At 44.0% G+C, this 15,324-nt stretch overlaps 1 protein-coding gene across 14 annotated transcripts in view; it reads left to right on the top strand.

Annotated features, from left to right (window-relative positions):
- The window catches only part of LOC140195219 (calcium/calmodulin-dependent protein kinase type II delta chain), a 580,639-nt gene that overhangs the window by 338,949 nt on the left and 226,366 nt on the right, over window positions 1–15,324 (top strand). For 8 of the 14 annotated variants that reach the window (XM_072253183.1, XM_072253188.1, XM_072253185.1 and 5 more), the window contains exon 6: window positions 10,943–11,015. In XM_072253183.1, coding sequence (XP_072109284.1) covers window positions 10,943–11,015 — 73 coding nt within the window. Of the gene's footprint in view, window positions 1–9,978; window positions 10,052–10,942; window positions 11,016–15,324 lie in introns of all 14 variants that reach the window. The other 6 variants (XM_072253184.1, XM_072253187.1, XM_072253189.1 and 3 more) reach the window with 1 other exon arrangement.

A 15,324-nucleotide genomic window follows, 5' to 3' on the forward strand; every position in this document is an offset into this window, starting at 1 on the left:
CCCTCTGACTATACCCCTTGCCCATCCTCTGGGTTCCCCCCACCCCTTGTCTGTCTTCCCGGACCTCCTGTCCCATGATCCTCTCGTATCCCTTTTGCCAATCACCTGTCCAGCTCTTGGCTCCATCCCTCCCCCTCCTGTCTTCTCCTATCATTTTGGATCTCCCCCTTCCCCTCCAACTTTCAAATTTCTTACTCACTCTTCCTTCAGTTAGTCCTGACGAAGGGTCTCGGCCTGAAACGTCGACTGTACCTCTTCCTACAGGTGATGCCTGGCCTGCTGCGTTCACCAGCAACTTTAATGTGTAGTGCAATGTATAGCTCGTTTTAGGAGTCTTTCCCGACTGGGTTGCAGTATCATTTGGGGCTGCCATGTTGTCTCAAACGTCACTTGCTTGATCTCTAAAACTAGGGAGAGAAGAGAGAACAAGAGGAGAGTTCAATCACAAACAGAGAAAATCTGCAGATGCTGGGAATTCTCAGCCTTAAACATCGACTGTACTCTTTTCCATAGATGCTGGCTGGCCTACTGAGTCCCTCCAGCATTTTGTGTAAGAAAGAGGAAAGAAAAGGTTGATAAGGAATTGGTGGTGGGATGTGAGAGTGGACAAAAAGGAAAGGGAAAAATATATTCCAGTGCCAGGGCAAGTCAGATAGAGGGACTGAGGTGAGATTACTGCCCCGCCGCCCCCCCCACCCCCCACATCTCTGTCCTTCTTTGAAGCATAAAATGAAAAATTTACAACGATGTTGTTGAGGCATTTTCTTGAGGGCATTCGCTGGAGATACAAAAAAATACAATAGAATCAATTTTTTAAAATACTACAAAGACGGACAATCAATGTGCAAAAGGCAAACTGTAAATACAAAAAAAAATCGAATAATAATAAATAAGTAATATTGAGAAGGTGAGCTGCAGAGCCTTTGAAAGCGAGTCCATCAATTGAGGAATCATGGAACTGTTGTACCACCATCATAGTGAAGTACGGTTTCGTGAATGCAGCTACTATATAATTCTCCTTTTGAACAATATGTGATGCCAATTTTAAGCTTCAGCAATGGTCAAGTTAATGAAGGCCCTTCCTTTATAGGAGCCCTCATTCAGAACATGTTGGACTGTCAGCAGAATTTGGGTTTGGAGCCATTCAATCAGCATGATGCCTAATGAAGAATCTTTGGCCAGAAACATTACCACTGTTTCTTGTCCCACAGACGTGACCTGATCTGCTGAGGGGATCCAGCAGTTTCTGTTTTCTTCCTGTATTCTAGCATAATTTTAGTAGTAAACAAGGTGAAGGAATGACATTATACACAGATTCTAGATTTCAAAGTGGATGTCCTTTCAGTGAATTCGTATTTCTACTTGATTTTTGTAGATTTGTGTTAGTTCTTGTTTCCTTCTCCAACCAGCTGGTGTTTTCTTCTAAGTGCCAGCATATTCAATATTCCGACTTAAGTGCACATGGCTTCAAACTTCTGAATGTGCTGACACCTATCTGTCACCATTTTCCCAACTGCACTAGATATAGCATGGGAACAGTGTCCCTATTCAGTTGAAATGGGAGAGACTTCTTATTAATGTGCATTTATTTAAATTTTTTTGAAAATAGTTAATCTTTCCAATTACTTTTATTTATTTGTAATTGTTTCAAGGCAATTTAGTTTTAGATTTTAAATAATTTTAAGCATTTTAATTGTTTTTAAAATAATTTTGTAATGCTTTTCAATGTGGAAGAAGTTCAGAATCATTTCTGATTTTGACAGTAGCAAAACAGACAGAGAAGGCCATTTATCAGATTGTCCTTAGCCTTTCTGTGCATGAGGCTTCAACACATAACCCGGTCATTTAGGGTATGCAGTAGACAACGGGAGACCTGCTAGTACTAAGTTCACATTTATTGCATTAAAGATTATCAAATTATTCTGGAACAATCATCTAGAACAGCAATGGGAAAGAACGAGTCAGAGTAGTAATCAAAACTAATGAGGCACATTGAAAGAATAAATCACTGAAGGGTCATGCAGACATGAAATCCATAACCAGTGGAGAATGAGGGGAACAGTCTTAACAGAATGGTTTGAGATCAAACATAAAGAAAAATATTTAATGAAATAACAAAGGCCATAAACAGTGAAATACTTTAAAAGCACACTACAGGAGAGACACGCAATCTGCTGAAGGAACTCAGCGAGCCATGCAGTATCTGTGGAAGGAAAGGAATTGTTGATAGTTCAGATTCTGAACAACAGCCTGAGTTCCTCCATCAGACTGTGTTGCTCTAGATTCCACTATCTATAGTCTGTTCTGCTCCCATTGATCAAAAAAGGGGAAAGCTGGAATTTCTTAGTGTGAAACCTGTCATCTCTGAATGACAATGCATCCAATGATGCAGTGTTTCCACAGATATGACAGCTTTCAGCTAACATATACAACATATGAGGACAACAATCTCCCTGAACTTTCAGTACCATGGGGCCCTCCGTTGGTCAATTTTCAATCATGAATGTTGTGTCTTAACTGTCTACATGGTACACAAGTCAGGGTTGTATAATACAGAGAGCAAGCTTTTGCCCAGGCAGCAGGCTCCCCCTCTCCACCCAACTGGTGAATCCAAAGGAACGGCAGAGACCAATACAGTTTGACACCAACGGGATCGCAGCAGTTACCAGTTAGTGTTGGACTCGACGTAACACTACCTTAGGGATTCCAGTTCTGGATTTTTCCTTGGGCTTTACTCTCAAAGCCTTTTCCATAAGCAGGTATAGTCACAAGACAGCAGAGATTTGAGATCAGAGTTTTCATTCTAGATGAGCTGCAAATCATGCCTGACAAACCCCATCTGTCCACAACGACTGGTTTTAAGGCATAAGTAACCTGCCTTTACCCTTCTGTCAGTAGAAATGATTGCTCCTGGCTTATTATCTAGGCCATGCATGAAGGCCAGGAGCTGGACTTGGTTGTCAGAGGCTATTTGAGATGCACACCATTGGAAGCATTTAATAGGTAGTGGGAACTTATCCCCTGGCTATAACAACCTTAAATATTCTTTCAGTACCTCATCCAGTTTAGATGATGGTATTTTCAAATTGTATGTCTCTTTTTATTGACTACAGCGTGGCATTCAGTACTATCATCCCCTCAAAACCAATCAATATGCTTCAAAACCTTGACCGCGATAACTCCTTTTGCAGACCCCTGTGAGTTTCGATTGGCCACGTTCTCCATTATTACAGGTGCACCACCAAGGCTGTAGGCTTCTCCACTGCTCTGTTCACTCATGACTATGTACAGCTCCAATGCAGTATTCAAGTTTGCCAATGAAACCATTTTTGTGATCCCCAATCAAAGATGGTGATGAATCAGCATTGAGGAGTTAATTGAAAACCTGGCTGAGTACGGCCACAGCAACAACCTTTTACTCAAAGTCAGCAAGATCAAATAGCTTGTTACTGACTTCACGAGCAGAAAATCAGAGGTCCATGAGCCAGTCCTCATCAGAGAATCAAAGATAGAGAAGGTCAGCAACTTTAAATTCCTCGATGTTATCTTTTCAGAAGACCTGTCTTGGGTAAGTGCAATTATGAAGAAAACATTTCAGTGCCTCTACTTCCTTAGGAGTTTGCAAATATTTGGCATGACACCTACAACTTTGACAAACTTCTATAGATGTGTAGTGGAGAGTATATTGACTGGCTGCATCACAGCCTGCTACAGAAATGCCAATGCATTGAACACAAAATCCTACAAAAAGTAGTGTCAGTCTGTCACGGGTAAAGCCCTTCTTACCATTGAGCACATCTACAGAGAGTGTTGATGTAGGAAAGCAGTATCCATCATTGGGGACTCCCACCACCTCCCACTATTTTCTCATTTCTGCCGTGAGGAAGGAGGTACAGGAGCCTCAGGACTCACACCACCAGTTTCAAGAACAGTTATTACCCCTCAACCATCAGGCTCTTGAACAAGAGGGGATAACTTCACTCAACTTTCCTTGCCCGAACACTGAACTGTTCCCACAACTTATGGACTCACTTTCATGGACTCTTCATCTTATGTTCTTGATATTTATTACTTATTTATTTATTATTATTGTTATGTAAGGGGGTTTCGATTTTTATGTTACTGCGGAGGCTAATTAAAATGGCGTTTTTGTTATGTTCATCTGGGGAATGTGGCTTTGTTGTGCTTTAACGCTGAGAAAGTTTGCGCTAGCAGCTTATTGTGGTTTAGAGGGTGATAAGAAAGTGCTATTAACCAATTGGGATAGTTGTTATGGTTTTGGTGTATTTGAAGATACTGTATGCGCGGGGTTTTGGGGCAGAAGGCGGGAGACCGAGACAGAGGATGGACCAGGTGCTGTGAGTCCGCTAACGGGGTCGGACCCCGAGCGGGACGTTCGGCGAGGAGACGAAGACGGAGACGGACTCGTGTGGAGCGTCTGGTCGACCACCGTTGTTGGTCCCAGGCGGCCAGTCGAGGTGGTCCGAGGGGTCACAGGGTGAAGAAGAAGGTCCTTGAGCTCCAACGGTTTTGTGCACGAAGAGATTGAACTTTGATAAGTGTGGCGCCTTTTATTTTCCTTTTATATTTTATTCTCTTTTAATTATATAGTTCCAGTAATATCTATAAACTGTAAATCATTTAATTGCATCTGGTGTATTGTCTGTTATTTGGGCGGGGTGGGGTACCTCACACAGCATCCACACAAACGAATTACCCAGTTTGGCGGGGCCGAGGCTGTTTCCCTAGACGACAGTGAGCCGAGCGACCCTGAGGGTGGCCAGGGGGGCTACATTGTGGGGGCTTTGTCCGGGATGCTTGAGTCTGTTGGTATGCTGTGTGGGTGCCCTGTTTAAATCTGTAATGTGTGTCTCTGTGGGTTATTTGCTGTTGATTGCTGTATGCGTGGTGGGTGAAGTCTTTGTTCGAGTGCAGAGTAGCATTGACGAGTTAGAGGTGGCACTCGGGGCTGTCCATGCAGTTGGGAGAGAGAGGAAAGAGTGGTCTGATTTGGAGGTAGAGTCTGCGAATAAATGTTCTAGCTCTGACAGGCTCCGCCTGGCGTTTGGGATAGTTTCCACCCCAGGAGGGGCGGAGCGGATCTCTGTTGTCAGATGAGTGGCAGTGCTTGGTTGAGGGAGAGCGACAGGGATTGGTTGAAAGTTTGAGTAGGCGGGCTGGTGACGGTGTTAGAGCTGTCAGGTTCACTTACACCATAGTGACAGCTGTCAGTTATTTGAAAGAGGGGGGGAAAGTTTTCAGTGTGCCTCCTCTGGCGAGGAGGGCGGCTAAATTGCTTGTAGTGCCAGGGGGATCATTTCAGGGGATCAGTTCTTCAGCTGATCAGAGAGGTGTCGGGAAACTTAGTGGAGGCCCAGTGGGGGAACGGCCTGCGGTCTCTGGGGAAGCACGTTCCTAGCAATGTACCACTGAACTTCCGCAAGGAAAAGACCCTATTCCTGGAGGCTTAGAGGGACCACGCCCCAGGGTGACGTTATGGATAGAGGGAAGCGATTCTAAAGCCATCCTTCACCCCGGGGCACAGGTCAAGTTGTTGGACAGTTCGTTTTACAACCGGTGTCTGAAGCATTTACCCTTGACAACTGCAAGGGCACCGGAGACTTTGGGTACTAGTGGCAGTAGTTATCCAGAAGACGATGATTGGTTAATGACCCTGGAGTTCATGGAGGCATTGTCTGGGCACCCAGCGTGTCGAGTTGCTTCTGAGGACGTGTGTAGCAGCCTTGAGCCGGTACCGAATTTAAACGAGACCCAGCGGTGGTACGGCTTGGGGAAAGTAGCTGAGGGTGAGACCCTCTTAGTAGATGCTCCGAACCACCACGAGGGAGGGGAGTTGACCGCTGAAGACACCTCAGTGAGAGAGAGGTCGCGGCAACTGGACCCTGGCGGCGTGGAAGATGAAGGCAGCGTGTGTGTGGATGATGCGACGTGGTTTAATGTGCTGCATCTGAGGGGTGGATGTTGCCAGATCCTGAAGAGTGTGGCTGTTGATCCGAAGATGGCCTTTATTAGTTCCCTAGGATTCTTCCGATCCGAAAAGATGCCCAAGGGCATATCTGGAGCCCCTGCATCCTTCCCGCGGGGCATGAGGAAAACCGTGGGGGAAGTGAAGGTGTGTGGAGTTTTGACGTATGTGGATGACCGCCTAGAGCTTGGATTCGCCTTGGGGGACTATGAGGCGAGGCGAGTGGCTGAGCCCGGGCGACCGAAGCGAAGTGTCAAACGTGGAGGAGTTTTTGGCCGGAGGAGTTTGGTGCAATGTGAGGAAAATGACCCGACATACCAGTTGAACTTCCTGGTGTTGGGACAGACGGTGGTGGACCGGGGGATGGAAACCCAGGTCGTCAATCTGAATGAGACACAGGGAAGAGAGGGGATTTGCACCGCACTGCGGTCATATACTGACAAATTAATCCAGCGAGAAGAAACAATGACCCACCTTCGAAGGTATCAGCAGAAACTCAAGACGTCCATTCAGAACAGATTGGAAGATTTACAAGTTGGGGAAGATCAAGGAAGTGTTCTGACTAAGGTCAACAGAAAACCGAGAGCCCAGGGAGGGGAGTTTGACTACACTCCCGAGGAGGTAAAGAAATGGAGGACAGATCTCGGAAAAGGGAGGCGGACGCTTGAAAGGAACCTGAAGGTGACAATCGTGAGTTTATATGAAGTGGAAAAACTGAAGGTTGACCTGGAAGACGTCCTCAGGAAGAAACAACCGGAGGCTGAACATTCTTTAACTGCTGCTTTTCAGGTCAGGGTGGAAGAAGCTGGTGGGGTAACTGCGTCCCAGATTGAGATGGCCAGGAACCCTGAGTCAGAACTGCTGAGGCTGTGGCGAGAGTTGAAGGAGTCCCCGAAGAAGCTGACGTCTCGACTGCAGGAGGCTGAAGGGGTAGCCCCAGCTAAATGTTTCAGTTTGGAGAAACTCAAACAGCAGCTACCGATCGAAGGAATGAGGAAGAATACGGATTCGAAGGATGATGTGCTGCACATGTGGTACATGCTGCCTTTCGCTAACTTCCCCGTGATTGAGGAAGAGACCTTTGGCCCTTCTCCCACTGAGTCAGGTGTAGTGGGGAGGGCTAGCTGTGGGCAGTCTGAGTTACGGCAGGATCAGGAAGGAGGAGAGGCGGGGCCCCGGCCACGGGACAGGGGGCTCCGAGCTGTAGTGGTGGCCTGAGTGAGAGAGGAGTTGGCAAGCAGGCCCGAGGTATCCCTAGTAGTGTCTGAGCCTTGTGGGTTTAGGTGAGGGGGTACGGAGGTCTCAGAGGGTTAAGAAGCTCCCAGATAGGTTGGCCTATTTAGCGCCCGTGGGACGGGAGTAAGGTCTACTGTTTGGGGAGCACTGTCACTGTGTGTATCTGTGTATGTGTGTGTTGTGTGTCTGTAGGACTGGGTGGCGAGTTATTTAGAAGTCATGAGGACATGACTTTATTTGGTGGGGGGAGAGTGTAAGGGGGTTTCGATTTTTATGTTACTGCGGAGGCTAATTAAAATGGCGTTTTTGTTATGTTCATCTGGGGAATGCGGCTTTGTTGTGCTTTAACGCTGAGAACGTTTGCCCTAGCAGCTTGTGGTTTAGAGGGTGATAAGAAAGTGCTATTAACCAATTGGGATAGTTGTTATGGTTTTGGTGTATTTGAAGATACTGTATGCACGGGGTTTTGGGGCAGAAGGCGGGAGACCGAGACAGAGGATGGACCAGGTGCTGTGAGTCCGCTAACGGGGTCGGACCCCGAGCGGGACGTTCGGCGAGGAGACGGAGACGGACTCGTGTGGAGCGTCTGGTCGACCACTGTTGTTGGTCCCAGGCGGCCGGTCGAGGTGGTCCGAGGGGTCACAGGGTGAAGAAGAAGGTCCTTGAGCTCCAACGGTTTTGTGCACGAAGAGATTGAACTTTGATAAGTGTGGCGCCTTTTATTTTCCTTTTATATTTTATTCTCTTTTAATTATATAGTTCCAGTAATATCTATAAACTGTAAATCATTTAATTGCATCTGGTGTATTGTCTGTTATTTGGGCGGGGTGGGGTACCTCACACAGCATCCACACAAACGAATTACCCAGTTTGGCGGGGCCGAGGCTGTTTCCCTAGACGACAGTGAGCCGAGCGACCCTGAGGGTGGCCAGGGGGGCTACAATTATTATATCTTTCTTTCTGTATTTGCACATTTGTTGACTTTTGCACACCGGGTGAATGCCCAAGTTGGTGCGGTCTTTCATTAATTCTATGATGGTTATTATTGTATTGCGGATTTATTGAGTATGCCCACAAGAAAATAGATCTCAGGGTTGTATTTGGTGACATAAATGTACTTGGATAATAAATTTAGAAACATAGAAAACCTACAGCACAATACAGGCCCCTTGGCCCACAAAGTTGTGCCAAACATGCCCCTACCTTAGAAATTACCATGCTTACCTATAGCCCTCTATTTTACTAAGCTCCTTGTACCTATCTAAATGTCTCTTAAAAGACCCTATCGTATCCGCTTCCACAACCGTTGCCGGCAGCCCATTCCACGCAAACACCACTCCCTGAGTAAAAAACTTACCCCTGACATCTCCTCTGTACCTATTCCCCAGCACCTTAAACCTGTGTTCCTGTGGCAACCATTTCCGCCCTGGGAAAAAGCCTCTGACTATCCACACGATCAATGCCTCTCATCATCTTATACACCTCTATCAGGTCACCTCTCATCCTCCGTTGCTTCAAGGAGAAAAGGCCTAGTTCACTTAACCTATTCTCATAAGGCATGCTCCCCAATCCAGGCAACATCCTTGTAAATCTCCTCTGCACCCTTTCTATGGCTTCCGCATCCTTCCTGTACTGAGGCGGCCAGAACTGAGCACAGTACTCCAAGTAGGGTCTGACCAGGGTCCTATATGGCTGCAACATTACCTCTCGGCTCCTAAATTCAATTCCACGATTGGTGAAGGCCAATACACCGTACGCCTTCTTAACCACAGAGTTAACCTGCGCAGCTGCTTTGAACGTTCTATGGACTCAGACCCCAAGATCCCTCTGATCCTCCACGCTCCCAAGAGTCTTACATTAATACTACAAAGTTTGTATATTCTGCCATCATATTTGACCTACCAAAATGAACCACTTCAGCTTTATCTGGGTTGAACTCCATCTGCCACTTCTCAGCCCAGTTTTGCATCCTATCAATGTCCTGCTGTAACCTCTGATAGCCTTCCACACTATCCACAACACCTCCAATCTTTTTGTCATCTGCAAACTTACTAACCCATCCCTCCACTTCCTTATCCAGGTCATTCATAAAAATCACGAGGAGTAAGGGTCCCAGAAGGGTCCCTGTTCTGTTTGCTTTTAACTTTGAAGATTTTGCTTTCAGTTTGTATTCAAGGGAAAGATGTGGTGGTTAATCTCAATTTTTAAAACTAAAGCAGAAATTTTAAAAGCCTCTTTTCATTCTTAATTAGTTCCTGTTCCATATGCATTTTATTTCTTCAGTGATCATTGGTAATAAAATGAAACTGTTATTCCTAATTTTGTGGTGTAGGATATTTGCGTATTTTAAACAAATGCCTGACAGTTAGAAAAGATTGTGACAGAATTTGTTCAGACACTTACTTTATTACACGCAGAACTGATCAGACATGACTTTATTACATTGTAAATGCAAGTTGCTATGTTTCGTTTGTCTGGATCATTTGAAATGATTATCTGTAATGTTTTTACCTATCTATAGAAGCTTCTTTTCCCTTTCAAGCTGATCAGATGCTTTTTAGAGATTGTTCTCTTTGATGACTATGTTGCTGTATTTTAAACTTATAAGTGTGGCTTTGCTCACTGTCACTGTTTTTATTCTTTTCTCAATTTCGATTGATGAAGTTCTATTCAGTACTGTGTACTTTCTATGTGTGTGCTGTGAATATGTACTTTAAATTTCTTCTCCCTTCCATTCTGCCCTTGTTTCTTCACAGTCATTGTATACAGCAGATTCTAGAAAGTGTAAATCATTGTCACCTTAATGGCATAGTTCACAGGGACCTGAAGGTCAGTATTTACCCATGAACTGCAAGCAGAATTCCTTGTTAGGGGTGGGAAAACAAACTGAAAAAATCTCTCTCACCTCAATGCAATCTGCATGGTGCCTCTTACGAACCTGCAACTCCACATGTCTGCTCTGCATCATGGCTGAAAGCTTTTGAATGCAATCAGGGAAGTCTTCTAAATTTTGAAGTTTTGGATATACAAAATTTCTTCAAAGTGGGTTTGAACTTCTATGGTTAAAAATTCAAAATATCTTGGAATACTTATTGGAAAAACTTTGCTTATGATGCATTGCTGTGTGTGAAAGAAACACCACTTCTGTTCTGAGACAGGCTGTGATAGCAAGTATTTACACAACTGGTCACACGTTACTTCATTGGAATATGTATAGGCAAAGAGTGAAAATGAGGAATTATAAAATTGGCAACACTTATTTCAACCTAAATTAGAAACTGAATGCTGATTACTGTGTTTGTAACACTTAATGAAAAATGCAAACTGATTGAGGGTAATGTTTCTTTGGAAAGCACTTGCTTTCCAAATATGGTATTATGCTTATAATTATGTTGAATTAAATAAATTTATAAATTGCTGAAGAAGTTCTCTGTGACTGTTTTCCCAATTGCTAATTGCCATGTTATTGTTACAATTGAGTGTCTAGCCAGTAGTTTCAAGTGTGCTGCAAACAGAGTTAAAGCAAATGAAAGGAAGCCTAGAACTCTCAATTAATAAGCCGCTGGTTATTCTGCTGGAGCACGTGTGTTTAGATCCATTCAGGATGACTTGTAAAAATACCAGTTGTTTGCTATTAACCATGAAGCCAGTCTCTCCAGCAGTACACAGAGAGTGAGTGTCAGCTTGAAACTAACACACACCCCTGGTGTTTGCATGCAGTCATTGCATTCAGCAGATCCTGGAAGCTGTGCTACACTGCCATCAGATGGGTGTGGTCCATCGAGACCTGAAGGTGAGTGGTTTGAACAAGATGATAATTTGGACAGTTGGACTGGTTCTCCAGTCATTCATGAAGTAGAAGCAAAGCTCCATCCAATTTGCATACTTACTAAAAGTACAAGAGGGCCATAGCTCACCAGAAAACCAGTCTTTTACTGGATGTCATTTCCCACAGCAAATCATTTAATTATTGAAAAAAATATAACTGAGTAATCCTGATTCTCCCTTCTTGGTCTTGGTTAGAAGGTACTCACTGTTGCCTAGAAGGTAATGCTGGAATATCTCTGCAACAGTTGTTGCTTTGAATGGTGAAGTGAGTACCATTCTGTGTGCTTGCCTCTCTTGCCTGAACCAATTAGTGTGCGGCTGTAGGGATAAATTATCAGTTAAGAAATTACACTTATTTTGTTGGGAACTGACTGAAGTCTTCTTCCCCTTAAGGCAAACCATCTTAGTTTGAAACTGCTCATTTGGCATTTTATTGCAAATCTAAAGGTATGAGTGAAACACATCAGATTTAGTCTGTATATATTTAGCTAGAAGACACAGGAGCATTCTTTTGTACTCTGGACTTTTTATTGTACCCAGCGATGGGTGATAGAAGTTGGAACCTTCTTAATACCTCAAAAATCAATTTACTTACTTGCCAAAGGTATATATTTACCCTTTGTGTTTGGGTCAAAGTCACTTAAGTTATGTGTCCTTCTGCTCCTAGAATTTGAATGGGATGGAATTTGTTGGGAAATGCTGACAATTTTGCGTTTATTTCCAATAGTATTTACGCACATCTTGTGGCAGTTGTTCTAATAAAAGTTATATTTACATGTATAAAATTTGTACTTTTAATTCTATTATGAGTTTATTGTGAAAGGTTATTTCAACGTTCATGCCGATGGAAAACAAGGGAACACACAAATGTTCTTTGACTCTGTTAATGTGAATAAGCAAACAGATTGACATTTACTGGCATCAGAAACCTGCCCCCTCACCCACTTCATTCACACTGATCATTCCTATCGACACTAATCTCATTTACCTTCACTTGGGTCCTCTCCCGATACACCTTTTCCAAGTATCTGTCCAGTATGTCGTTTTAGTGTTTCATCTTTAAAAATTAATATGCATGAATATCACAAGATAGAATAGGTCTATAAAAGAGATTTGCTTAAACAAAATCTCACTATGAATTATACTTCAACAAGTTTGAAATTATGTAATCAGCATTAAACCTGCACATTTTGTAATTTGTTTAACAGAGAGATATAGAGTTGTACAGCATCACAACAGGCCCTTTGGCCCATCATATCTATGCCAATCATCATGCCTATCCATACTAATTCTAATTGCATGCATTGTCCCAAGCTTTCCTCCACCACCCCTCTTCCGACTGCTCATGCCAGATATCCAACACCCTTTAAGTGAAAACTGTACTTCTCGGATTGCCTTTCATTCTCCTATTTCCCATCTTTAACTTCTAATGTCTAGTTTTAAACATCCATACCATGGGAGGTGGACCAAGGCTATCTACCTTGCCCATGTCTCTCATTATTTTATGTCAGACCATAAACCAGAATCAGGCCATTCAGCCCATCGAGTCTGCTCTTCTGACCCATCATGGCTGATTTATTATCCCTCTCATCCCTACTCTCCTGCTTTATCCCATAACCTTACAAATCAACCATCACTCTAAATATACCCAATGACTTGGCTTCCACAGCCAATGAAGTCCACAGATTCACCACCCTCTGACTAAAGAATTTTCCTCATTATCTGTGTTTTAAAGGGACATCCTAGTATTCTGAGGCTGTACCCTTTGCTCCTAGTCTCACCCACTATAGGAAACATTCTCTGCACATTCACTCTGTCGAGGCTATTCAATATTGAATAGGCTTCAATTAGATTCCCCTGTGTTCTTCCAACCCCAGTGAGTACAGGCCTTCAAATTCTCCTTATACATTAACCCTTTCATTCCTGGATCATTCTCATGATCCTCCTCTGGTGTCTCTCCAATGCCAGCACATCGTTTCTTAGATAAGGGGCCAAATATTGCTCACCATACTTAAGTGTGGTCCGACCAATGTTTAATAAGGTTCAGTAATTCATCCTTCCTTTCATATTCTAGTCCTCTCAAATGAGTGCTCCCATTGCATTTGCCTTCCTTACCACCAACTCAACTTGCAAGTTAACCTTTAGGGGATTCTGCAAGGACTCCCAAGTTCCGTTATAACTCTGATTTCTGAATTTAGTAAATAATCTATGCCTTTATTCCTTCTACCAAACTGCATGATCATATACTTCCCTAGACTGTATTCCATCTGCCACTTCTTTGTCCATTCTCCTAACCCGCCTTCAGCAGATTCCCTGCTTCCTCAACACTACTTGCCCCTCCACATATCTTTGTATTATTTGTAAATCTGGCCACAAAGCCATCAATTCCATCATCCAAGCAGCACACACAAAATGCTGGAGGAACTCAGCAGGCCAGGCAGCATCTATGGAAAATGTATGGTTGACGTTTCGGGCCGAGACCCTTCAGCAGGACTAGAGAGAGAAAAAAGAGAAGTAGATTTCAAAGGTAAGGGAGGGGAGAGAGTAACACAAGGTGATAAGTGAAACTGTGAGGGGGAGGGATCAGGTAAAGAGCTGGGAAGTTGATTGTGAAAGAGATGCAGGGCTGGAGAAGGGGGAGTCTGATAGAAGAGAAGAGAAGGCTGTGGAAGAAAGAAAAGGCGGGGAGGAGCACCAGAAGGAGGTGATGGGCAGGCAAGGAGGTGAGGTGAGAGAGGCAAAATGGGATGGGGAATGGTTGGGGGGGGGGCCAGTACCAGAAATTTGAGAAATCGACGTTCATGCCATCAGGTTGGAGTCTACCCAAACAGAATATAAGGTGTTGTCCTGCCAAGCTGATTGAGGCCTCATCGTGGCAATGGAGGAGGCCATGGACTGACGTGTTGGAATGGGAATGGGAAGTGGAATTAAAATGGGTGGCCACTGGGAGATCCTGCTTCTTCTGGCAGACGGACTGTAGGTGTCTTGCACTACTCCTCTTTTTTCCTCCAGTCCTGCCGAAGGGTTTCGGCCTGAAATGTCGACTGTTCTTTCTTCCATAGATGCTGCCTGGCCTGCTGAGTTCCTCCAGCATTTTGTGTGTGCTGCTTGGGTTTCCAACCACTGCAGATTTTCTCTTATTTGTAATTCTATCATCCATGTCATTGACATATAACGTGAAAACTTGAAATGAAACAGTCCCAACCATGATCCCTACAGAACACCCACCAGTCAACGGCAGCCAACTAGAACAGGTCCCCTTCATTCCCACTCTTTGCCTCCTACCATTCAGTCAATCCTCTATCCATGTTAGTATCTTTATGCTAATACCATGGGCAGCCCCATGTTGGGAACCTTGACAAAAGCCTTCTGAAAATCCAAGAAAATAACATGCACTGACTCACTTTTGTCTATCCTATCTTTTGTTTCCTCAAAGAATTCCTTTCTTATGTCACACAATTTTCTTAAAGACTGGAGTGATATCTGCAATTTTTCAGCCTTCCAGAACCATTCCAGAATCTAATGATTCTTGAAAGATCACTGCTAATGTCCCCCCAATCTCTGCAGCCACCTCTTTCAGAACCCTGGAGTGTAATCTGTGTAGTGTCTTCTCTAACTTCAGACCTTTCAGCTTCCCAAGTACCTTCCTAAGAAATATACTTCCATTATCTCACCTTTGAGCCCTCTTCACTCCACAGAAAACTAATACAGCCTAATCTTTCTCTCCTTATAATCCACCCTGTCCAAAGCTCGTTTAATGGATAAAATCTTTCCTGAAAGCAGGCACATCATTTAGCATTCAAATATATCATAACTTCTTCATTCAGAGGGTGATGAGAGTCTGGAATGAGCTGCCAGCACAAGTGGTGCACGCAAGCTCGATTTCAACGTTTAAGAGAAGCCTGGATAACTCTGGTAAGGGTATGGAGGGCGATGGTCCAGGTGCAGGTTAATGGGATTAGGCAATTTAAATGGATCGGCTCAGACTGTATGGGCCACACTATGTTTTTGAGTAGAAAATTTTTGTTTGAGATTATCCCAGAAATACAGTGGGACAATGTATAAATAAATAAGCAGAATATAGGGAGCTAGGAAGGGAGTTGAGAAAAAGGATCGCAAAGGTAGTAATCTCGGGATTACTGCCTGTGCCACGCGACGGTGAGAGTAGGAACACAATGAGGTGGAGGATAAATGCGTGGCTGAGGGATTGGAGCAGGGGGCAGGGAGTCAAGTTTTTGGATCATTGGGACCTCTTTTGGCGCAGGCGTGACCTG

Source organism: Mobula birostris, chromosome 3, assembly GCF_030028105.1.
Source record: "Mobula birostris isolate sMobBir1 chromosome 3, sMobBir1.hap1, whole genome shotgun sequence".
NCBI classification, from domain to species: domain Eukaryota; kingdom Metazoa; phylum Chordata; class Chondrichthyes; order Myliobatiformes; family Myliobatidae; genus Mobula; species Mobula birostris.